General features: G+C 46.8%; 5 protein-coding genes and 4 non-coding genes across 9 annotated transcripts; 4 read left to right on the top strand and 5 right to left on the bottom strand.

Moving 5' to 3' along the window:
• Nucleotides 1–3,464: 3,464 nt before the first annotated feature.
• Nucleotides 3,465–5,261, top strand: BX661DRAFT_172938 (P-loop containing nucleoside triphosphate hydrolase protein; the record flags this gene model as incomplete). Its single annotated transcript, XM_051533822.1, has 1 exon — nt 3,465–5,261. One exon carries the CDS (start codon nt 3,465–3,467, stop codon nt 5,259–5,261), a length of 1,797 nt encoding a protein of 598 aa, XP_051389455.1.
• A 133-nt stretch (nt 5,262–5,394) lies between these two features.
• Nucleotides 5,395–5,467, bottom strand: BX661DRAFT_t102. Its single transcript has one exon. It is a non-coding gene; the product is annotated as a tRNA-Arg (tRNA).
• A 1,276-nt stretch (nt 5,468–6,743) lies between these two features.
• On the bottom strand, nt 6,744–6,815 carry BX661DRAFT_t101. Its single transcript has one exon. It is a non-coding gene; the product is annotated as a tRNA-Asp (tRNA).
• A 5,291-nt stretch (nt 6,816–12,106) lies between these two features.
• On the top strand, nt 12,107–13,234 carry BX661DRAFT_58115 (uncharacterized protein). Its single transcript, XM_051539286.1, has one exon. The coding sequence runs from the start codon at nt 12,143–12,145 to the stop codon at nt 12,809–12,811; it is 669 nt and encodes a 222-aa protein (XP_051389454.1). The 5' UTR covers nt 12,107–12,142; the 3' UTR covers nt 12,812–13,234.
• Nucleotides 13,235–13,238: 4 nt separating this feature from the next.
• BX661DRAFT_t115 lies at nt 13,239–13,312 on the top strand. Its single transcript has one exon. It is a non-coding gene; the product is annotated as a tRNA-Asn (tRNA).
• Nucleotides 13,313–13,580: 268 nt separating this feature from the next.
• On the bottom strand, nt 13,581–14,876 carry BX661DRAFT_187109 (uncharacterized protein). Its single transcript, XM_051537151.1, has one exon. It carries the CDS (start codon nt 14,428–14,430, stop codon nt 13,990–13,992), a length of 441 nt encoding a protein of 146 aa, XP_051389453.1. The 5' UTR covers nt 14,431–14,876; the 3' UTR covers nt 13,581–13,989.
• Nucleotides 14,877–18,949: 4,073 nt separating this feature from the next.
• On the top strand, nt 18,950–20,626 carry BX661DRAFT_172936 (uncharacterized protein; the record flags this gene model as incomplete). The annotated part of the gene is made up of 2 exons (XM_051533821.1): nt 18,950–19,769; nt 19,929–20,626. 2 exons carry the CDS (start codon nt 18,950–18,952, stop codon nt 20,624–20,626), a joined length of 1,518 nt encoding a protein of 505 aa, XP_051389452.1.
• A 69-nt stretch (nt 20,627–20,695) lies between these two features.
• Nucleotides 20,696–21,677, bottom strand: BX661DRAFT_58080 (uncharacterized protein). Its single transcript, XM_051539285.1, has one exon. The coding sequence runs from the start codon at nt 21,632–21,634 to the stop codon at nt 20,795–20,797; it is 840 nt and encodes a 279-aa protein (XP_051389451.1). The 5' UTR covers nt 21,635–21,677; the 3' UTR covers nt 20,696–20,794.
• Nucleotides 21,678–21,789: 112 nt separating this feature from the next.
• BX661DRAFT_t100 lies at nt 21,790–21,896 on the bottom strand. Its single transcript has one exon. It is a non-coding gene; the product is annotated as a tRNA-Thr (tRNA).
• Between the last annotated feature and the right edge of the window lie 352 nt (nt 21,897–22,248).

Raw genomic sequence — 22,248 nt, 5'->3', positions numbered from 1 at the left:
TAATGCCGCCAGAGGACCAGTGCACGAATGATTGCAAGAAGTTCTTGCTCGTGGACTGCATAGTTGCGCTGTGCTGGTCCCAGCTTTGCCGAATAGAATGCCACTGGGCACCACACCTTGTCATGTCGTTGGTGTAGGACACCGCCAATTGCAGAGCCGGATGCATCTGTCTCGACTCTCGTTTCGCAAGTTGGATCATACTGATGGAGTATTGGTGCTGTGGATAGTTGCTGCTTCAGCTCGGTGAAAGCCCTGTCAGCCTGGTCGTTCCACGAAAAGTCGGTATTGCATAGCAAATCGGTCAGCGGTAGTGCTATTCTAGCATAGTTTTTAATAAACCGGCGGTAGTAGCCGCTTAATCCAAGGAATGCGCGGATGTCTGTAATTGTCTCTGGCGTGCGCCACTCTTTAACGGCATCTACTTTGCGTGGGTCAGTCGCAATACCCTTGCCTGAAATGACAAACCCAAGGAAGTCGACTGTGTCTTTGAAGAATGCACATTTTTCGGGTTTTGTGTGCAGGTTGTGCTCCTTGAGGCAGGCGAGTACATCCTCGAGATCTTTTGCATGGTCGGCGTCATTCTTTGAAAAGACTAAGATGTCGTCTAGGTACACGATGCACGTTTTGCCAAGTAGGTTGCGCAGCGCATGGTTCATGACACGTTGGAAGACGGCAGGGGCATTTGTCAGCCCGAAAGGTACAACTGTGAATTCAAATGACCCTTGTTTTGTGCGGAAGGCAGTTTTGGCGATGTCTGCATTGCAAATTCGCACCTGGTGGTAAGCCTGTACCAAATCGATTTTCGAGAAAACTTTTGCGCCACGGGTGTCGTCAAGCAAATCGTCTATACGCGGCATTGGGAATGCATCTTTTATCGTCACTGCGTTCAGGCCACGGTAGTCAACACACAGGCGCATTGATCCATCCTTTTTCTTGACAAAGAGGACTGGTGCACCCCATGGGGAAGATGACGGGCGGATATACCCCTTTGCAAGTAAGTCAGTCACTTGTCGGTCTAGTTCATCCATCTCTGCATGTGACAGGCGGTATGGTGCCTTGGTCACAGGTGCTGTGCCCTCATGTACATGGATTTCCATCTCAGGGCCGCCTGGTGGTGGTCGTTTGGAGGGCGGCTGATCAAGGACTTGGGTGTATCTGGCATGTAGCTCCTGTAGCGCCCTGTCTTGTGTCGTCGTGGTTGCTGCCACATGGATTGCTGGATTGGTATCGTTGTCAGGGAATGTAATTCGTAGCCATCCCCATTCCTCAATTTGGTCGTTTGCACGTGCAGTTTTCAGTGCACTGATTGACATAGGCTTCAGCTGGTCCTCGTCGGTCCGAGGCTCTGCATTACCCCGGATGGACCAGCTTTTCCCGCCATAGTCAAATGTCACCTTGTCAAGGTGGCTGTGGATCGTGGCCTTGTGTTTTTTTAGCCAATTATTTCCTAATATTATATCTTCGGAAACTGGGAGAACAAGGCAGTGTACTGTAATTGTTAGGTTGCTCAGGAGGCGCAGCGTTACTGTGCACGACTCGGTGCAGTCCTTGTAGTGTGCGCCATTGGCCAGTTGTATTGGTTGGCTGTGTTGTAGTCGTTCGGATTTCAGTTTAAGTCGGTCGCGGGTCTGTTCGTTGATGATGGTAATTTGTGATCCATTGTCGATGAGCACACGGATGGCTTTGGTGTCTATAGTTGCATTTAAAATCAGTTGGGGCTCAGGTGAGGTTTGTCTGTTAATAGCGGTTTTATTTGGGGGGCAAACGGCAATTTCAGAGATGATAAGGGCAGAGGACTCACATCCACTCATGCCCTTCTTGCTTTTGGGTGTGTATTCTTAGGGCAGCGATGCCACTTGTGTTCATCACTGCCACACCCAAGGCACACGTTGTTGGCAGCCCACTTCTCAAACATCTCCTTGGTACAGCCCGACTGCTTGGAGACACTTGCAAATGGCGGCAGGCCACTGCGTCTCCTTTCTGTCTGCACTGCATTCACCATTATTGCATCCACATTCATAGCTGTATTATCATGACGGCCATGAATGCGCAGGAAGGCTCTGGCACGGGAAGTCAGTGCATCAATCTCGTATACTGTCGAGCTTGTCGATTCGCTCAGAATCTGCTGGTTGAGCATTGGTGGTAGCTTCATGAGGAAGGTCGTGGTCACATGCCTGTCTGAGAGTTTGAATTCCAGAATTTCCGCGAGGTACTTGAATTGCACCACAAACTCCTCTAAGGTCTCTAATGTCCCAGGCTGTTGTAGGTGGTAGTATTTGTGCAGTGTGTCATAGTATGACACTGCACGCGAGTATGTAGTTGTCAGGAACTCCTTGAACGTTCCCCAGTCGCGGTGGTCCTTGTTGTGTTCTGTACAGTGTCTGCGGTACTCGTTTTTCTTGTCTGTTGGGATCTTGTGTGAGGCTACAAATACCCACTCACTCTCGTCTAGCTTTGCGTGGATAAAGTGCTCCTCAGTATCTCTCACCCAGGGTCCAACGGCAATTGCCACCTTCTCTGCGTTGTCCTCGTCTGGTGCCAGTGTCGGGCTGAATCTCATTGCCGATTCGTATGGCGACATTCCAGTCATGGTTACTGTTTTTTTTTTTGTTTTTTTGTTTTTTTTGTTTTTATATATATATATTAACCAGTTTGTCTGTCGGTCAGTCAGTCGTTGATGAGGAAGCGCGGGTTTTCGAACTTGAGGTGCTACCAAATGTAATGCGATTTGGACTAGCTATAATATATATTAATAGAAATGAGACTACGGGAAGAGCTAAAGAGCTCACTATTCAGAATTCGCCGTACGCGTAAAATATCATAAACATATTTTACGCGTCTGCGCTGTCACGTGACTCGGCCCCCATTTCTGATGTCACAGAATGTATACTTAGTTATTATCCATGTATATGTGTACGCCTTCACTCGCTGTCAATTAAACGATTGAATTTTTGTATGTGCGTTGTTTTTAATTGGTAATTGTACAAAAATCAGGTTAAAAGGACTCTTGGTCGCATTGACACTGCAAATAAGGTTTGGAAAAGTAACGGCTCGTTCAACTAAACAGCTAATCTGAGAACGCTAATGTCGCGAGCCGTTAATTTTCGATTACGATCTATTTTCCATTGGCTAGATTAATCGTCGGTTTTAATCGATTGTCGTCATTTTTTTGTTGGGGAGGAAAAAAAACCAGATTGGTGTGTGACTGTTGTCCCTCGAGTGCACAAATTGCAGGCATGCTCGAAAAGGAAGCAGAGAAAAAAAAGCGAAAATTTTTATCATCGCATCTTTTTTTTGCCTTCCTGCTTTGCTTGTCTTTTTTGCTTCTTTAGATTTCCTATTCAATCTTTTTTATACACTGACTGGCTGTCTTTTTCCCTGTTTACGCGCCAGCTCACCATTCTTCTCTTTATCTTTCATTTTTTGTATAGCGTAACTTTTTACTGACAAATAGACAATTAAACATGGCCATCTCCGCATCGAAGCAAAAGCGCATGGCAGCCAAGGCATCCAAGGGCACCTCCGCCGCCACCACCACCATCAAGAATGCCGATGGCAAGTCTATCGAAAAGACCATGAGCGAGCTTAAGCTTGAGGCCAAGCTGGCCACTGACCGCTCGGCCACCGGTGTGCTCACCTCTAACCTCCTTGGTCGCGACATTCACATTGACTCATACTCGCTGTCATTCCACGGACGCATGCTTATCGAGAACGCCCGTGTCGAGCTCAACTACGGTAACCGGTATGGTCTTCTGGGAGACAACGGCTGCGGTAAGTCGACCTTCCTGCGCTCCATCGCTGAGGGCGATATTGAGCTGCCGCCTCATATGGACACCCATCTTCTGAGCGAGGAGGCTGCGCCTACCGACCTTAACCCCATCGAGTACGTCGTCAAGGCTGCGCGCGACGAATATGCGCGTCTTGAGCGGGAGCTAGAGGATATGCTGGCTGAGGACGAGACCGGTGACAACCCCCTTCTCGACGGCATCTACGAGCGCATGGACCAGATGGACTCCAACACATTCGAGCCCCGCGCCGCCGAACTCCTCTACGGCCTTGGCTTTGATAAGGACCGCATGGATCTGCCGACGAAGGCCCTTTCCGGTGGCTGGCGCATGCGCGTTGCGCTTGCGCAGTGCCTGTTCAAGCGGCCTACCGTGCTCCTGCTCGACGACCCCACCAACCATCTCGACCTGCAGTCAGTCGTGTACTTGGAGGAGTACCTCAAGACATACAACCGCATTCTGGTCATTGTGTCGCACTCGCAGGACTTTTTGAACACTGTGTGCAACAACATTGTACACATCACTCCCAAGCGGCGGCTCATCTACTATGGTGGTAACTACGACATATTCGTGCGCACCAAGCAGGAAAATGAGGTCAACCAAATGAAGGCTTACGACAAGCAGCAGGAGGAGATTGCCCACATTAAAAAGTTCATTGCCTCGGCTGGTACTTATTCCAATCTGGTTCGTCAGGCAAAGTCCAAGCAGAAGATTATTGACAAGATGGAGGCTGCCGGTCTGATCGAGAAGATCGAGGTTGACCGTAAGATCAAGTTCCGCTTCCCCGACACCACCCGTCTGCCCCCACCTGTGCTCAGCTTTGACGACGTCACTTTCAGCTACGATGGAAAGATTGAGAACGCGCTGTACACTGAGGTCGAGGCTGCCGTTGACATGGACTCGCGCATTGCCCTAATTGGTCCCAATGGTACCGGTAAGAGTACCCTGCTCAAGCTCATGTCCGGAGAGCTCGATGCTACCTCCGGCCGTGTCCAGCGCCACACCAACCTGAAGCTGGCCAAGTACAGCCAGCACTCCAACGACCAGCTGGACGGCGACAAGTCACCCATTGACTATATCCGCAGCAAGTTCCCTCAGGTCTCCCAGGACATCGACTTCTGGCGCCAGACGCTCGGTCGCTTTGGTCTGTCTGGTAACCACCAGACCAATGCCATCAACACTCTGTCCGATGGTCTTAAGAGCCGTCTTGTTTTTGCCGAGATTTCCCAGCAGGCCCCTGGCATTATTCTTTTCGACGAGCCCACTAACGGTCTTGCTCCTGAGGCCATCGATGGCCTTGCCGATGCCATCAAGGAGTTCAACGGCGGTGTTGTCCTGGTTTCCCATGACTTCCGTCTGATCACCCAGGTTGCCAACGAGCTGTGGCTGTGCGAGGGTGGCGAGATTGTCAAGTTTACTGGTTCCATTGAGGAGTACAAGGAGAACCTGCGTAAGCAGGTCAACCTCAGCGGATAAGCATGCTTTTTTGCTCACTTTACAAAATAAAATACAACCCTTTTTTATTAACTATCAGCGTGAAAAGTTGATGTGCAAGCAAAAAAAAACTGGCTGCCTCTACACTTCACAAGTGAAATGTAGCAAAAATGTACGATCGCGCCAGGGCTCGAACCTGGAATCTCTTGATCCGTAGTCAAGCGCCTTATCCATTGGGCCACGCAACCTTTATAAACAGGCAATTAAGCTGCTAATTATCTTATTGATTGCTAAATCTAATTATAAAACAGGCTCTTGACAAAATAATATTTTTTGTTGTAAAGCTAAAAAAAATATTTGATTGGATTGTAAACCTGGCCAATAGGGGCCAGTAAAGCGCGACGGGCAGCTGCTACCAATAAACGCTACAAATTATTATAATATAAAATATTTAGTATATATCGAATGCAAACTATGATAAGCGCGTGGGATCTCTTATGCCGCACATATGTAGACAAATATCGAAACAGATGACAATAACACAACAAATGCTATTTTGATCCACCTCGAAATTGCATCAATTTCTACTGATATCGTTCTCTGGCAAAAGCAGGTTCAATCACGAACACCGCGTGCCTTCACAATCAATATGATTGGATCAGGACCATTGGGTGACGTCCTACATCTGTCCGATGCATCTGTGCGCGTCTGCGGGCCTCAGCCCAGGTCGCTGGCCTGGGTCGCAGCCCCCTCCGAGGCGTTCTCAACAGTAGTATTGACACATTCAACGCGAAAAATCATGTTTGATTTTTCTTTGTTGCACAAGTGTTCTTTTTTCTTAAAAAATAATAAAACAGTGAAATGTTCCACTGCTTGCATATTTTATATAAATACACGCCGCCAATAACGTTTGAATAGCGGTGCAAACAATGATGGCATCAACACATAATGTATAATTAAAATATTTAATATTGTTGGATAAGGTTTATATGTTAAAGCCAACCAAAACAGGGATAGTGACTTTTTATTCATCACTTGTTTCTAGTGAGAATGTCAATGCTCGGCTTTTATTTTGACCTTTGCTATTTAAATGACAAAACTTGCATAATTATAAAATCAATATCAAAATACTTTACTTGTATTAAGACCAAGCAACTGAGTACCCATCAACTAAACGTTTACTTGGCTTTAATCACTGTCAACTAATTTGACAAGCACGCGCTTAATGTGTTTTTGACATAACCGTTGTTTCACAAATCGGCCGAGCTTACGTGCTGAGACTCGCCACAGTTGGCTGGCCGTTTCGTAGTTTAAAAAATGCTTCAAGACTCAGGAAATGCAAAGCGACAAAGCATCATTTTTTGATCTATAATACACAGCACAAAAGCATACACTGAAGCGGCAGTGACCGTGCTAGCAAGCGCAAAGTCGACAAATAAGGAAATAAAATAAATGTTGGGGGTAGAAAAAACAGATCAACCTTGAACTCATAAAGCCAATTAACAAAAAAGAGGCAAAAATAAGCTCTCTGACCGGGAATTGAACCCGGGTCGCCAATGTGACAGACTGGCGTACTCGCCACTATACTATCAGAGATTGCTTAAACTGATTTTTTGAAGCTAATCAGTTACTGTTGATAGGCATTAATTAAAATAGTATAAATACTATATAATAGTTGAAGGCAATAATTTATTTGTGGTTTATTAAACATAGTTTTGGGGTTGCCACTCAGAAATATCAATTGAGCTGCTGATGGCAGAGCATAATACCAGGCTTAGAGACTAAAAATCACCGTTTTGTAATATAAATCCAACTGGTAAAAATATATATTAAGGATAGAAACTATTGGAAGGCAGATTATGCCCTCTGAAATATATATAAGCAGTGAGCAACATGATTTTAACGGGTTTATTATAGGGGCGCTTATTTAATGGAATAATAAATTAAAATACATAGTAAAACAGCAGGTACAACCAACAACAAATAATAAGAGTAAATAAATAATATCTAGAAATAGGTTTAAATCAGTTTAGGAGATGGCAGCGGTGACAGCAGTACTGTAAAACATGTAAATATAAATGGTCAATATGCTGATACAATGTAGGTTGGAGGATAATTCCAACAAAATCTCAAATTACTAAACGTATGAATATAAAGTGAGTAGAATAATATGTAAAAATCAATACGGAACCACTCAACAGCTTGCAGCAGGTTTTTATGTAAATGGTTGATAGTGCATAGTGCATAGACAAATGCTTATGCTATTCCAAAGTTTCAATGACATATGCAATTTAAAATACAGGGCATATAAATTGGGATTTCAAGACAAACAATCACACACATTAATTTATATCAGCCGTTTGACTGAATGTATAGTAAGAGCAGGATGCTATTTTGGAAACGCACACAACCAATGTAAGGCACAATTCAACAAATGCAGAATAAAAAATGAGTGCGCTACATTCTGTGCATTATACAGAAAATAAAAAATAAAATTGGCAACCATTTTATAGTTAGTTTTTTGCCTGGTTTATACACAATATAAATTCCCTACATACCTCTGGAAACAGAGGTGAAACCCCTAGTTATCGCTTGAAAATGTCCTATTTATTGCTCCCTCGTGCTTTTTTTTTAGCTTTTACATTGGTTGGTTGGATTTTGAATCGACAGTATCAATACATACATTTCTACACTTAATCTTGCTCAAGCATGAGCTGGTTTTAGCTCAAAGTTTGTGCCGGCAAGCGCAGTGTTTTCAAATGGTGTTTAAAATATATCAATTCATATAAATGTTTAAACTGCCAAATGACCTCAAAACACTCAGTATTAATGGCAATACAAAAAATATATGTGCTGCTAGCTTACACAACGCACCACCAAACTAGGCAATTGCACATTTGCAGCAACCGTCTGGCTCTGTAGTTGCTAATGTTTGTGCTCTGTGTTATGTTTCACTTTGCCGAGTAGAAATTGTGACTGCCCACCATTTGTCATCTGCTGACTCTGGCCACAGCTACTGTATTCCTGCTACCCCTTTTGGCATCTTTTGTTGTAAATACACCGCTGGTTGCATTCGAAATCTGCACCAGTACATCCACTTTTAGAATGGTTTTGCCGACCACTGTACTGACCACCAACGAGGCACCTCTGACTGCTGCTCCCCAGACGCTGGCCACGCTCCAGCCATTTGGGCTCATTGCGACGCTGACAGCCTGCAGTAGGCTGATTTCCAATCCTTACTCAGCGTAAATTACTTCCACAGTTGCATTGCCCAATGCATCTATTGTGCTTGGTAGCCATTGTCTCCTCGTATCTCTGTTGCAGTGGAAGTTCTTTTTTGCGGGTCTAAATTATATAACTATTTTCTATTGCCTTTATTTATTTTTATACTCCTAACATTGTTTAAGTGTTTATGCTGTTTTATATGCTCAAATTTGTAATGTTCAAGTATTTTAAAGGTAAGTTTTTATTATTGTTGCCACTTTATACTACTCCTTTCCACACGCTGTGTCTTGTATCGTACTCTATAAAAATATGGGTCTAAATTATTATACTCAAGTATCAAAAATTACTTAAGGAACTGAAAAAAGGGGGCAGCACTGTGTGAGCAGTGCTGTAAACATAATGGTATTCCTTGATGTCAGCCAGCAATAACAGAAATTTATATAGCGGCCATGAAGGCAATCTTGATTCTTGAAAAAAGAAGATAATGGCTTGGAATGTGTGTTGGGCACCACATCTTGCTCACTTCTCTCAAAATTTTCTCACGTTTTTGTCTGTACATCTTCACTTGTTTTAACCATGTTTTTGCCTGGTTTTATATTTTATTGTAGTTTGGTTGTCTTCTACTCTTGTTTTTTATGTTTATCTCTGTTTTACGTAGGCCCACGCTAGCTCAGGGCCATATTTAAGCACTCGCACAAACACGCACTCGCTCAGAGACCTCACACACACCTATGTACTCTATTTTTTACTACCTCTTGGTCTGCTGTTATTTCCCCAATATCGCTGAAGGACCCATCTTTTTATTTTTTATTTTCTTTATTTTTTGCACATTCCTTTAGGTCCAGCATTCCTTTTCAGTTAATAACAAAATCAAGAACAAGCAAGTAGTCAAGCGCAAGCACACATACAAGCACTTGTACTGGTATTGGTTCAAGCACTCAAGCAAACCCAAGAGCCGGCACCCAGATTCCCTGATATTTCCCGCCTGCAAAGGGTGCTGAGAAAAAGGCTCGGGTGTAGGGTGAGCCAAATAGTATCCATTTTTTAGCATTGCTATTTTGCATTTTTGAATAAATGAAAATCCAAACCGAAAAACCAAAACTCGAAAAACCCCAAATCACAAAAAAAACCTAGACGGCATTTTATTTAAATAATTTAAAACTAGGTGTGCTACCCAGCCCTTTTGGCATGTAAAATACTCGGGCCACCCTAACACCCCTAGCTGGGGGTTTTATTATTATTAGACTGGCAAACAGCTATTGTTTTAGGAGTAAATTCCTATAATTTTTTCATTGTGATACATCAAACAAAAAGACAAATAAAAATGCAAAGACAAGTCAGCTTTTATCAAGCTTCATTTTAAAATAAGCTGTTGAGGGCTTGTTGTAGTTTGGTATAAGCAAGGAGACAGTATTTTGTGCAGTCCATTCTTTTTTATTTAATGGGAAAAGCAGTCAAAAATTCTATATATACCACATTTAAATGACAATATAAAGAGCAGGTTTTGCTCTGGAGAGGATATTATCCTTTTATCTTTCTTTATTTTATATATATAATTTTGTAACAATGAGCCCATCCAGCCTATTGCATCCACCAGCATATACGCCCAGTTTCAAGCCAAAGCCTGAGTCCAAGCTAAAGTCCAAGTCCAAGCTAAAGCCCGAGCCCGAGCTTATGGTCAATGTCGCTGTTATCTATTCATATGCAAAAACAACATTTTCTATTAGCACAGAAATCAACAAAATGTCAACGTTGAAAAAGTTAATGGCTGAAATATATGATAAACTCAAGCAAAAAAAAATACCAACACCGGGAGCATTGTGTAGTAAATTTGAAATGCTAAAACTTGTAAGTATAAGTGAACCAAAAAATAGTTTTCATTGGCAGGATTGTGAAGGTACAGTTCAAACGTTTATGAAGAAATGCAGAATAGCAGATCTAAAATTAGAGCTTCGTTTGGAATTGCGCAAAGTTCATGAACGTCTAAATGAAATGATAGATACTAATAAAAACAAAAACAGAAGACAAGTCGAATATCAACGATTCACAATATAATGATTTCTTATTTTAAAGGTTTTGAGATATCGAAAATCAATGAAAGTGTGGTGCCCAAACCACACACTGGATACACTCTTTCCATCTTCAAGAGTTACCGCAGACAAGTTTGTTATTATTGCCGTAATACCCATGCCTGACATTAGTTGTGCACATAAAATAGAACTAGACCTTTACAGTGCCATGTGGGCAGTGCTGCTTTTTTTTAGTTTTTCTTCAGACATTTCAGAAATTTATTTAATTGGTTCAATTTATCCCTTACACCCACACCTAGACATAACACACATAATCCCAACCAATGAAAAATATCTTTCAGCAAAGTATAAGTAAAGTAGTACCTTTGGCATAAAATGGCCCACCAATTAGGTTGATTTTGTTTTAGCACGAATAACTTGACCAACACTCTGCTTATCAGCTTATTTTTTTCCCAAAAAGAAAACCAGCTTTTAGGCAGAACAAAAACATAAGCATTATAAATTAGCAAGTGGTGAGCAAAGAGTATCTAGCTTGTAATTAAATAATAATCATATATAAAATCAATGCTGCTTTTTAGCAAACAGGGTTATTAGCACTAGTTTGTGACAGTGCCCAGTCAAAAAATGTACATTTGAATTTTCCTGTTTTTGCTTTATTGGATACATTCACATGTAATAAATGTAACTGTTGGTAATTTTAAAATATCAAGTATTAGAAGACAAGCAACGGGAAGTTCACTTTTCGATGTATATTTTTGTTTATATATTATGTTTTACCTGAGCTATAAATGTTAAATAAACCTATTTTTACAAAACCATCCAAAATAAAAAAATACCAAACATAATTAACATGTTTTTAAACATACAGCTTGATTCTAGCAGTATTTTAAACATAGTTCTTTTGCTGAGAGATTTGGTATAACATCCAACCCCAAAGACTACGAGTTTGACAAAAAAGGCTACTATGCAGTTGTTTAAAAAGCAATGCTTCATTCATGCTGCCAACTGAGCTGGCCATCAACCTTTTCTATACTGACCTTGGTAGTTTGCCTTTTCCACGTTGTTTTAGGCGCTTGTATGCGCTCCTGTTTTAATGCAATAAAATTGGCATTGTCATTGATATTTTTATTGAATTCATTAAACACGCACCATTGTATATTAATAGACATACAATGGCTCTGCTGCGGTTTCTCTGATGTAGCTTTCAAATAAAAAAAGTGGCCACATGATACCAAATAAATAAATACAAAGTAATACTATAAAGCAAATATTTCGGTATTCCAATAAACTTGTCTTTTGGTTGTTCAGGCAGTAAACACAAACTAATACTCCAATAGAAATTGTACATGGCAGGGTTTGACAAAAAAATTAGTATAAAACACAAATAATAAAAGTGTAACAACTTGTGCCTTCTAAAAACATACCTATACTTCAAAAGACAAAAAACAAATAAAATTCTTTTAAAAATTGAAGTAGGAGTAGAGTAAATGAGCCCGCACATCCCTTTGTAGAGATTATTTAAATACAAATATACAAATAAAACCAGCATTTGTCTGTAGAAATAATTGTATTTTATATACCTATAAATAAACACTTTTGAGAGCGGTTTAACAAAATTAACCTTTTTCACCACTCTACTCTTTTTTATTTATATTTTCACCTATAACAATGAGCTTGTTCAACGCATTTTCTATACAAAACAAGCTCAAGGCCAAGGCCAAGCCCAAGGCCAAGCCCAAGGCCAAGCCCAAGCCCAAGGTCACTGCCACATACACATACCGTGGAGAACAATACATATTTCCTCTAGAAATACTCAGCTCTACTACGGTTAAAGAAGTATTAATCCAAATGTTTGCGGCTTTGAAAGCTAAAAAGCTACCCGCACCAGGCGCAAAAATTGACGATAAAGACAAACTAATCCTTACTGTGGAGAGCAAAAATATCTCTAATTTTAATTATTATGAAAGCCGTTTGTTAGAAGTCGAGAAGTTAATGAAAAAATATAAATTGGATAAATTAAATTTTGTGCTTAAAATAGAGAAAAACAGCAAGTGCATAGATGGCTACCCACCTGGTGCATTACAACATATGCCAGTACAAATGCTGAAGGCACAAAAATCACAGTCAAATTCAAATGCCACATTGTCAAGAGTTACTACTACTCAGTCACCAAGGACTGCAACACAATATCCCACATATATTCTACAGCCAGTGACAAATAATAACCATTCAGGAAGAAAGTTGCAAAATAACAGTATTGTCATGGAGAGAGTTGTCAAGAACAGACCAGTTATGAGAGTTTCTCTTGACAGTTCAACTTTCTTTCCTCTTAACTAAGAATGTGAAAGTATATAGCCCACCACCTGTTTATCAGCATCCCACCTACTTATGAAGCATCCCGAAATGGTAGGCACACCAGTGTATCTAACAGATGAGTAAAATACTAATCAACGTTGCATGAAAGGAAAATCTAGATAACAATATTAGCTTTGAGTTTGCATCAGCAAGGTATAACATGACAAGCAGGCATTATTTTGTTTTATTCTCTGAAGGTATATTCTTTTCATTTCGTTACACTGGTTACATTTTTTACATTCAAATTAGAATAATAAAATATATACAAAACATAATCGACATTGTTATTATATTAGGACAGATTTAAACAAACGCCAACATTTTTCATTTACTGGTGCCTAATTTCCCATCAATCAAACAATCAGATTACTAGATTGGGTACGCAAATAAATACAGGCAAATCAGAAGAGCTTGCGTGGCGCAACTGGTTAGCGCGTCTGACTGTTAATCAGGAGGCTGTTAGTTCGAGTCTAACCGTGAGCGATTACAAATTATTTTTTACATTCTAATTTTTATTTGCAGCAGTAACAATTTTTTTTGGTTTTGTTGTTACATAAAAAAACACCATCCGAGTACGGCTGAACCCGGCGGGAGTCTGTAGCGACGCCTGTCACTTTGTCCAGGCCAAAATCCAAACACAAGCCTTCTCTTTGCAATCTGGATGTGGGATATAATATGTCGATTTGCAGGTTATTTGAATTTTTGTTTAGATATTTGTACCCATTCTTTTTCTTCAGTGTTACTCCATATTATATTTAATAATAGGGAAGCAGCACCAATTATTCAGCTTATCCTTTATTCTTCTATCCCCTCCTTACGGTTTGATCGCACACACACACACACACATAAAATTAACGTCTGTTAATGGCTGCATCTCTTTGGGATGGTGTGGTTCCACCGCCCAGCGGAATAATCAATGTTTGAAATCAGACGGTGGTTTTAGGAACAGGAGATATTATTGCGGCAGGCCTAAATATTGCGCATCATCATCAACTGCCTCGGCGAGCAAAATGAAAATGAGTGAGGGTGAGTGATAACTTAAAAGCTTGATTGGTGGTCGTTAAAAAAACCAAAAAAAATTGTATTCGCAACCAACACAGCATATGTGGGCAAAAAACAAAAAAACAAAAAAAACAAAAAGCAAAAAAACAAGCATAAGGCTAGTTGTTGTTCTTGGAAACATCCATCATGTCATTGCGTTCATCATCGCCAATGTCGTCAGCCGAGTCCTCCGAGTCAGTGACAATGGCCTTTGACTTGTACTTGATGGGCGCAGGGGACGGAGTTCTCTCCATCTCCATCTCCAGGCCATCATCGTCATCATGCACCCTATGGCGATGCTGCATTGTCGGCTTGCTCCTGTGGGTGCGCTTATACCCGTACTCGTCCTGCTCCGCAACAGCCTGGTCATGGTCTCTCTTATTTCTCGCTCTCTTCGGCTTACCATGGCCATCCTCCGCCAACGCCGCAGCATTCACCGCTGCATCCATGGTCATTTGCTCGCGCAAAGCAGCATTGCGCTCGTCGGTTTCTCTCAAGATACGAGCCTCCATCTCGACACGCTCACGCTCACGGGTTTCCGCGTCCGTGCGGCGCTGCATTTCCTCTTCCTCGAGCTGGCGACGCCACTGGTCGACGCCCTCCTGGCGCTGGTTCTCCAGCTTCTGCTGCTCCTCAGTCTTCACAGACAGCTTCGCCGCCAGCGTGTTGCCGAAGGTCGCACGCTCGCCGGCCAACGTGCGGCTGTACTGCGGTTTCTTTGGCTTTTCCTGGTCGCGGTCCTGGTTCTGGCTCTGCTTGGCGAGGAAGGTGAACAGCGCGGTGCTGTGCGCCAGGTCCGTGGCGGCCTGGGCGAGGTCCGCCAGCGTGCGCTGCGACGCCGGCAGGTCGCTGGTCAGCTGCGCAATGGCCTGCTCGACCAGCGCCAGGTCGAAAAGCACCGGGCCGTCATCGGGCGAAAAGGGGTGCTCGGCCGGGTCGGCAGCGGCGGCAGGGGCAGGGGCAGGGGCAGGGGCAGGGGCAGGGGCAGGGGCAGGGGCAGGGGCAGCGGCGCTGTCGAGCGGCAGCGCGACGCTGGGCGCCATGGCGCGCAGGCCCGCGAGCGCCTGGCGCATGGTGGCCAGGTCCTTGGCGGTCTTGGCGTGCACGTACTGCGCGCGCACGAGATACAGGCCAATGTCGCGCTCGGCGCGCTGGCGGTCGGCGCGCTCGCTCGCGGACACCCGGTCGTCGCCGCCGCCGTCGTCGGAGTCGTCGCCGCCGCCGTCGTCGGAGTCGTCGCCGCCGCCGTCGCCGTCGGGCTTGGTGCCCAGGCCCAGGCCCGTGACGAGCGCGCACGGCGCGGCGTCGAGCAGCGCGCGCGTCGAGGCTCGCAGCCGCCGCAGGCTCGCCTCGTACGCCAGCACGGCCTGGCGGTGGCTGCCGGCGTCGACCAGCGCGTGCGCGGCGTTGACGCCGGCCCACAGGATCACGTCGCTCATGACCGGCGGCCACACGGCGGCGGCCGGGTGGCCGCGAGCGGGCGCGCCGGCCGCCAGCGCGCCGTGGCGGCAGGCCAGGTCGCCGGCCGGCGCCGTCACGTGCGGCGGGCCCAGGCCGGCGACGGCGGCGTCGCGCACGTCCTGGAACACGCGGCGCGCCTCGGCGGCCAGCTCGCCCGCGGGCGGCGCGCGCTCGGCCAGCGCGATGGCGGCGCCGTGCGCAGCGGCCACGCAGCGGCCGTCGATCTGCAGGCTCTTGTCGAAGAACTCCAGCGCGCGGCGGTAGCTCGCGGCGGCCTGCTCGCGCACGCGCGCGCGCGCGTCGGGCAGCTCGGCGGCGCGCGCCGCCTCGGAGCGGCCGGCGGCCAGGTGGAAGTTGCCGAGCGCGCACAGCGCGTACGTGTCGTGCTTGGCGACGTCCTTGAGCACGGCCTCGAAGGCGCGGCGCGCGTCCTGCACGCGCGAGCGCGCCAGCTCGACGGTGCCGCGCAGCAGCAGCGCCGCCGCGCGCCGCGGGTCCTGCGCCAGCACGCGCGCAATGTGCGCCAGCGCCGCGTCCGGCTGCGCGCGGAACACCAGCGCGATGTGCGCCAGCCGCAGCCGCGCGTCGGCGTAGCCCGGCGCCAGCTGCAGCAGCGCGCCGTAGTGCGCCTCGGCGCGGCGCCAGCGGCCGGCGCGCTCGTACAGCAGCGCCACGTTGTACGCCAGCGTCGCACGCGTCTGGCGCGCGCGCGCCGACGCGTCGCCGCGCAGCAGGTCGGCGGCGCGCTGGTACGCGTCGCGCGCGTCGCCGCCGCCGCCGGTCGTGTGCGCCAGCGCGCCGATGTTGTTCCACAGCTCCGGCACGGCGCGCGCGCCCAGCAGCGCCGCGGCCACGCCGTACGCGCGCGCGGCCTTGCGCGCGGCCGTCGCCTCGTACAGCAGCGCGGCCTCGAGGAACAGGTCGGCGTCGCCGGCCGCGTCCAGCCGCGGCGCGTCGTTGAGCTCGGCCATGGCGCGCTCGTAGTACTCCAGCGCCTTGGCCTTGGTGTTGGGCAGCCGCGCGTGCAGGTAGCCCAGCGCGCGCAGCGCCTCGGTGCACCGCGGCTGCGCGTCCAGCACGCGCGCCAGCGCCGCCTCGGCGCCCGACATGTCGGCGCGCTGCAGCAGCGTCTGCGCCAGCCCGTAGCGCGCCAGCACGTGGCGCGCGTTGATGGCCAGCGCGCGCGCGTACGCGTCGTGCGCCGCGTCGAAGCGCGCCGCGCCGTGCAGCGCGCGGCCCACGGCGTAGTGCGCCTCGGCCTGCATGGCCATCGTGTCGGCCGCCGCCAGCGCGCGCTCGGCCAGCGCGCGTGCGCGCTCCCAGCCGCCGCGCCAGCACAGCCGGTCGGCCAGCCGCAGCAGCACGGCGGCGTTGGCCGGCTGCAGCCGCCACGCCGCCTCGAAGCGCGCCATGCCGCTGCGCACCAGCGCCGCGGCCTCGGCGCCGCGCTGCTGCTGCGCCGCCAGCTTGGCCGCGTTGAGGTCCATGGTGCCCAGCAGGATCAGGGGCGCCGCCGCTGCCGCGTCGACGGCCGCCGCGCGCTCGAAGGCGCGGCGCGCGTCGGCCGCGTGGCCCAGCTTCTCGAGGCACAGCCCGATGCCGATGCGCGGGTCGGGCCGGCCGCGCGGCCGCAGCGCCAGCGCCTGCTGGTACGCGCCCAGCGCCTGCGCGTACTGCTTGCGCCCGAACAGCGTGCGCGCCGTGCCCATCAGCGCCGCGACGCCCTTGGCCTGCGCGAACTCGCGCAGCGCCGCCTCGGGCTGGCGCCGCGCCAGCGCCAGCATGCCGCGCACCAGCGCCGTGTCGCCGTCGCCCGGGCACGTGCGCTCGGCCTCGTTGAGCAGCGTGCCGGCCATCTGCAGAAACAGCTCGCGCTCGGCCGCCGCGTGGATGGTCTTGGCCTTCTGCACGTAGATGTTGGCCAGCAGCAGCAGCAGCTGCATCTTGTCGGACGAGTTCGGCTGGTTGGACTTGCCGATGCCGCGCTTCAGCGTGATGATCGCCTTGTCGACGAAGCCCTGCTTGTAGTACTCCAGCGCGAAGATGTGGTGGAACCGCAGCGTCGGCACCTCCTTGTTCAGGATGTCGCAGATCACCTCGACGTCCTCGGGCAGGTTGTCGCAGTCGATTTCGAGCACGTCGTTGGTGCTGGCGAGCGGGACCTCGATGACCTTACTGGCGGTCATTTGCAAGGAGGGGGGGGCGTTGAATTGGAATGAATTGGAATGAATTGGAATCAGTTGGAATGAATTGGAATCAGTTGCGTTGCGTTGAGTTAAGGCGAATTGAAATGAAATGAAATCAGCCAAGTCGAGGCGAATTGAAATTAATTGGAATGAAATCAGCTGAGGTGAGGCGGACTGAAGCGAATTGAAGTGGGTATAGGATCAGACCAACAAAAAACAAAACAAAGCGTCGATTTTCCAAGTCGAATTGGCGAGAAGGAGAAACAAAGAAGGAGAGGGGGGAGGAGCACGGTAATCTCATTATGCGGAGTGCCTCTTTTTTCATTTCTGCCTCGTTAACCGAAACGCAGCAGATGGGGGAGGGGCCAAGCAAATGAATGGATGAATGAATTGCGTTAAAAACTGATAAATGTCCTCTTTTCCTTCATTGTTCTGTTCCGAGTGCGGACAATTTCGTTGTTTTTTGTGTATCCGAAACGGAGAAAAAAAAGAGAGAAAAAGCCACAGTTTGTAACATATTTGGCCAAAGCAAAAAACGAGATGGAAAAATACTAAGAACTGAGCGCGCGTTTTTTTACACTTTGGCAGTGTAGTATCTCTCCCATGCTAATGAAGAAAAATTGGTCACGTTTTCCTCCTTTTCTCTATTATCACCCGCGCATATCGGTTGATCAAGCAATAAAAAAATTGACCCCTCTTTGTAAAACATAAAAAAAGTAGGACAAGGGGAGAGAGAGAGAGAGAGAGAGAGAGAGAAAGGAAAATAGTAAAAGGAAAAAAAGGCAGTGGGAGTGAAAAAACACATAGTAAATAAAGAGCTTAAGGAACAGTGCGCATACACACTTTGTTCATTCTTTCGAGCCACCCTCCTCCCTTTATTGCTTTTTTGTTGTTTTGTTTTGTTTTGTTTTTGCTCTGCTCTGTTCTGCTCTACTCTGCTTTGTTTTGTTTTCCCGCTTTCTCTTTGCGCAGAACAGGAAATAAAAACCCGCAGCAGCGATTGCTATTTTTCTTTTTGCTTTGATATTAGAAAATTCACAAGTATAAAAAGAATGAACTGAAGCGCATTGTGCGGTCCCTCTCCCTCTCCCTCCCCCTCTCTCCTATTTTATTTGAAAGTTTTTAATATAATTTCAGTTGTTTTTTTACCTCCATCACCACCACTACCACCACCCCCACCCATCCTCGTGCTTTTTTATATTATATTTTTTTGCTGCCTTCTTAAACCTTCCACATATTTCCACGTTCTTGCCTTTAAAGTCCATCAACACAAGACATTCTTGGCACGCATTTATTCATCCATCGCTCTCTTTCCCCTCTTTATTTTTTACACCCTCATTATTCACTTTACTTATTATTATTATTATTATTATTATTATTATTATTAAATTTGCACGACTTATTATTCTCCTTCCTCATTTAAACCAATATAATGGATTCTTTCGACTCCTTCATCAACCAGTCACTCGTCGACAACTCCTCAGATATCACAACAGACAAATCATCCGCATACAGCAACGAGCTCCTCCTTCAGCTTTTTCTAACGGCAGTCAACCAGCCAGCAACAGAGGAGACTGTGGACCCTAATTCTCTTCTTCAAACCTCTGACCCCGAGGATGCCCTGCTGGCTGCTGCCCTGATGGAGGCCCTGGCGCCACTGCCATCTGAAATTATTACACCCTCGCCTCTTGCTTCTTCTTCCGATGATGCTTCTTCTTCTGGCGTGAAGGGGCAGGAGGAAATGGAAATCGACATTGATGCTTATGCTTATGCTTATAATGTAGCTGCTGTCAAGCAGGAGGAGGCGTCAGCCGTGCTTCCAGGCGCTGCTTTTGTAGTAAAGGGGGAGGGCAGTGAGCAGACCACTATTCAGCAGCAGGCCTTGAATGCTGCTGCTGCTACTGCTGCCGCATCTGTTTCTGCTGCTAATGTTTCTAGCGCTAAGCGATCCGCAGTTGGCAGCCAGAGTCACCAGCAAAACCAACCCCAGCAGAAGAAGGCCGCACGCGAGCTTGTAGCAACCACTGTTTCTGCTTCTGCGCCTGCTTCTGCGCCTGCACCTGCTTCTGCACCTGCTTCTGCACCTGGACCTGCGCCTTCTTCCAAGAGAAGTTCTCCCGAGTTGCACGCCAATGATGACACCTTTGACGATATTGACATGGAGGGCATTGACATCAAGAGTTTGTCGTCAAAAGAGAGACGCCAGTTAAGAAACAAAATCTCAGCCCGCAATTTCCGCGTTCGCCGCAAGGGTAAGACACCACCACCACCACAACGACAATAATAATAATATTCTCTCACTGTGTGTTTATGCTTGTGTATGGTGCACTTGCTATGTCATTTTTGATGGATGTACTGCATTACTAATCATAAAATTGCACACTCTTCTCTTCACCCTCTTCAAATTGTAGAGTACATTTCGACGCTCGAGGCCGAGGCCCGTGTTTACAAAGAGGAGAATGACAGCCTGAAGGCCGAGCTGGCAGTGTCCAAGAGGGACAACACCCAACTGCGCGACGAAGTTCACAAGCTGCGCCTCAAGCTGCATCAGCTCACAACCAACACTCCCTCTGCTGTGCTTGCGGCGCGTCCAACGACTTCCGCATCATCACCATCATTGGCTGCTGCCGCTGGTGTGAAGCCACAGACTGCCAGTGTCATGCCTCGGTTCAATCCACACAAGGATATTTCGCCTGCTGCTGCGGCCGCTGCTGCCGCCACCAAAAAGGCAAATGCCGGTGCTTCCCCAGCTTCGTCGGCCTCAGCAGCAGCAGCTGGTGCCGGAGCCGCCGGTCCTAGTACTGGTGGCGCTGCTGGTAATTGGGCCGCGAAAAACAACCGGTCCGGCTATATTACTGTAAATACCGCGACCATGCCCTTGGACGAGCAAAGGGTCACTTGCGAGGAGCTTTTGGCCGAATCACGTCGGCAGCAGACTGTCGATGCACTGTTGAGTGTTGCAGACAGCAACAGTGATATGCCAGTATTGCCATCGGTTGCGGACATTTTGGCTTTTGCTGGGCTGATTGCTGACTTTGTGTGCTCGCAGATCGCCATCGAATCGTCGCTGACTATGCATTATTCAGGAACGCACGCCGCTGTATTTTGAATAAGAAACCTCACTACTCCACTTTTTTTAATTGATTTTTCTCAACTCTTATTCTCTCTCTTGTTTATTATAAAAATACCCCCCACCACCACCACGATATTTTTATATCTGGCTTGTATATCTCTTCTCTATCTATTTTTCCTTGCTCTTTTCTATTTACTTTATATTTCAAAGCACTATGTGCGACTGACCGGGCGAAAAAAACTGCACATTGGTGTCAGAAACACAGTAATGCAGCACAAGCGGTTTAAACTCCCTCCCACCACCACCACTGTTGTTCTGCAGATTCTGCAACTGGCAATAAAGCTGACCAGGCACAACGGTAACCTGACCAGAGATATCCCTGGACGATCCCGAGACCAAAGCCGTAAACCCAAAGTAATAATGCGACTTTCTGACCAACTCCCTGACCAAATCCTCCGTAAACTCATCCAACAAAACACCCACAACTATTCTTCCCTTCGAGCCTAAGACTCTGCGACAGCAATCCATGAACCACACAACCTCCGATATATCCATGCCTAAATCTACCAACGAACATAATCCATCCACGACCAAAACCACACCACCCTGTTCCCCCTGCTCCACCTCCACTGTTGCTGCTGCTGCTGCTGCTGCTGCTATAGTTGTCTGGTCACTCAACCATTGGAAAAATCCACTCCATTCACCACGCCTCAACGTATAGTCCGGCCTAGTCACCAAAGGCAAAGCCTCCAGCCCCCCTTCCTTCTGTCCAACCATGGTAGTAGCCAGAGCATTGACAAACTTGAACTTGGTCTTGGCCATACCCATTTTGCGCATAATATGCAAATAATGATTATACGTTTGTGTGAAACTAACCAAGATTGCAGGCAATTTTTGCTCATATGCACTCGTGAGGAAATGCGGAATTAAAACCGTGCCGTCATTGGCTCCTAGACCGACGCTCGTCACCAAGGTCACCGTGCCTTGGTCGCCGAGCCCGCTGGGCCAATTCAAACTGGAGGAAAGTGTTTTGTAACTGCCCATTTTCTTTTTTTTTATTCTGAATTTTAAAAGTATGATAAAAAATAATAATTTAATGAAAGAAAAAAATACACGAAACCAAAAAAATAAAGGTTCTGAATCAAAATTTTGCCTATAACCCATGCCACGCATCATATAAAAATATGATAAAAAAGTATTGCCTGCTGCCAGAATTGAACTGACGACCTTTGCATTAATCTGTATGAAGATTATTTTATCTTTAAACACATACGAGTGCAACGCTCTGCCCCTGAGCTAAGAAGGCATATTTCTTGTTACTACTTATCTTGTATTTAGTACACATTAATGGTGTATAATTTAAATTACCGCTATTGTTTGATATTTGTTTGATATGCAAAATTGTATACCTTATACTGCATGTTTTAGCCTACAATAACCTTTTATTTTAAAGGTATCCGCTTGCATCCACTGCCATGGACAACAAAAAGCAGGATTATAAAGATAAAAAGCAGGATGATTTTCAACAAGAGGCTTTATTTTTATTTTTTTATAAGCTAATAAAAAAGTATGTGCTGAATAAATGAAAATTAGAGGCTTTTTCACAGCAAAAATATTCATGGTCAATTATATTTTCTCCTTTTTATTTGTTATAATAA

This window comes from Kickxella alabastrina, assembly GCF_025024165.1.
Source record: "Kickxella alabastrina strain RSA 675 chromosome Unknown BX661scaffold_24, whole genome shotgun sequence".
In the NCBI taxonomy this organism is placed as follows: Eukaryota; Fungi; Kickxellomycota; class Kickxellomycetes; order Kickxellales; family Kickxellaceae; genus Kickxella; species Kickxella alabastrina.
This window is presented reverse-complemented; position numbering and strand designations above follow the sequence as displayed.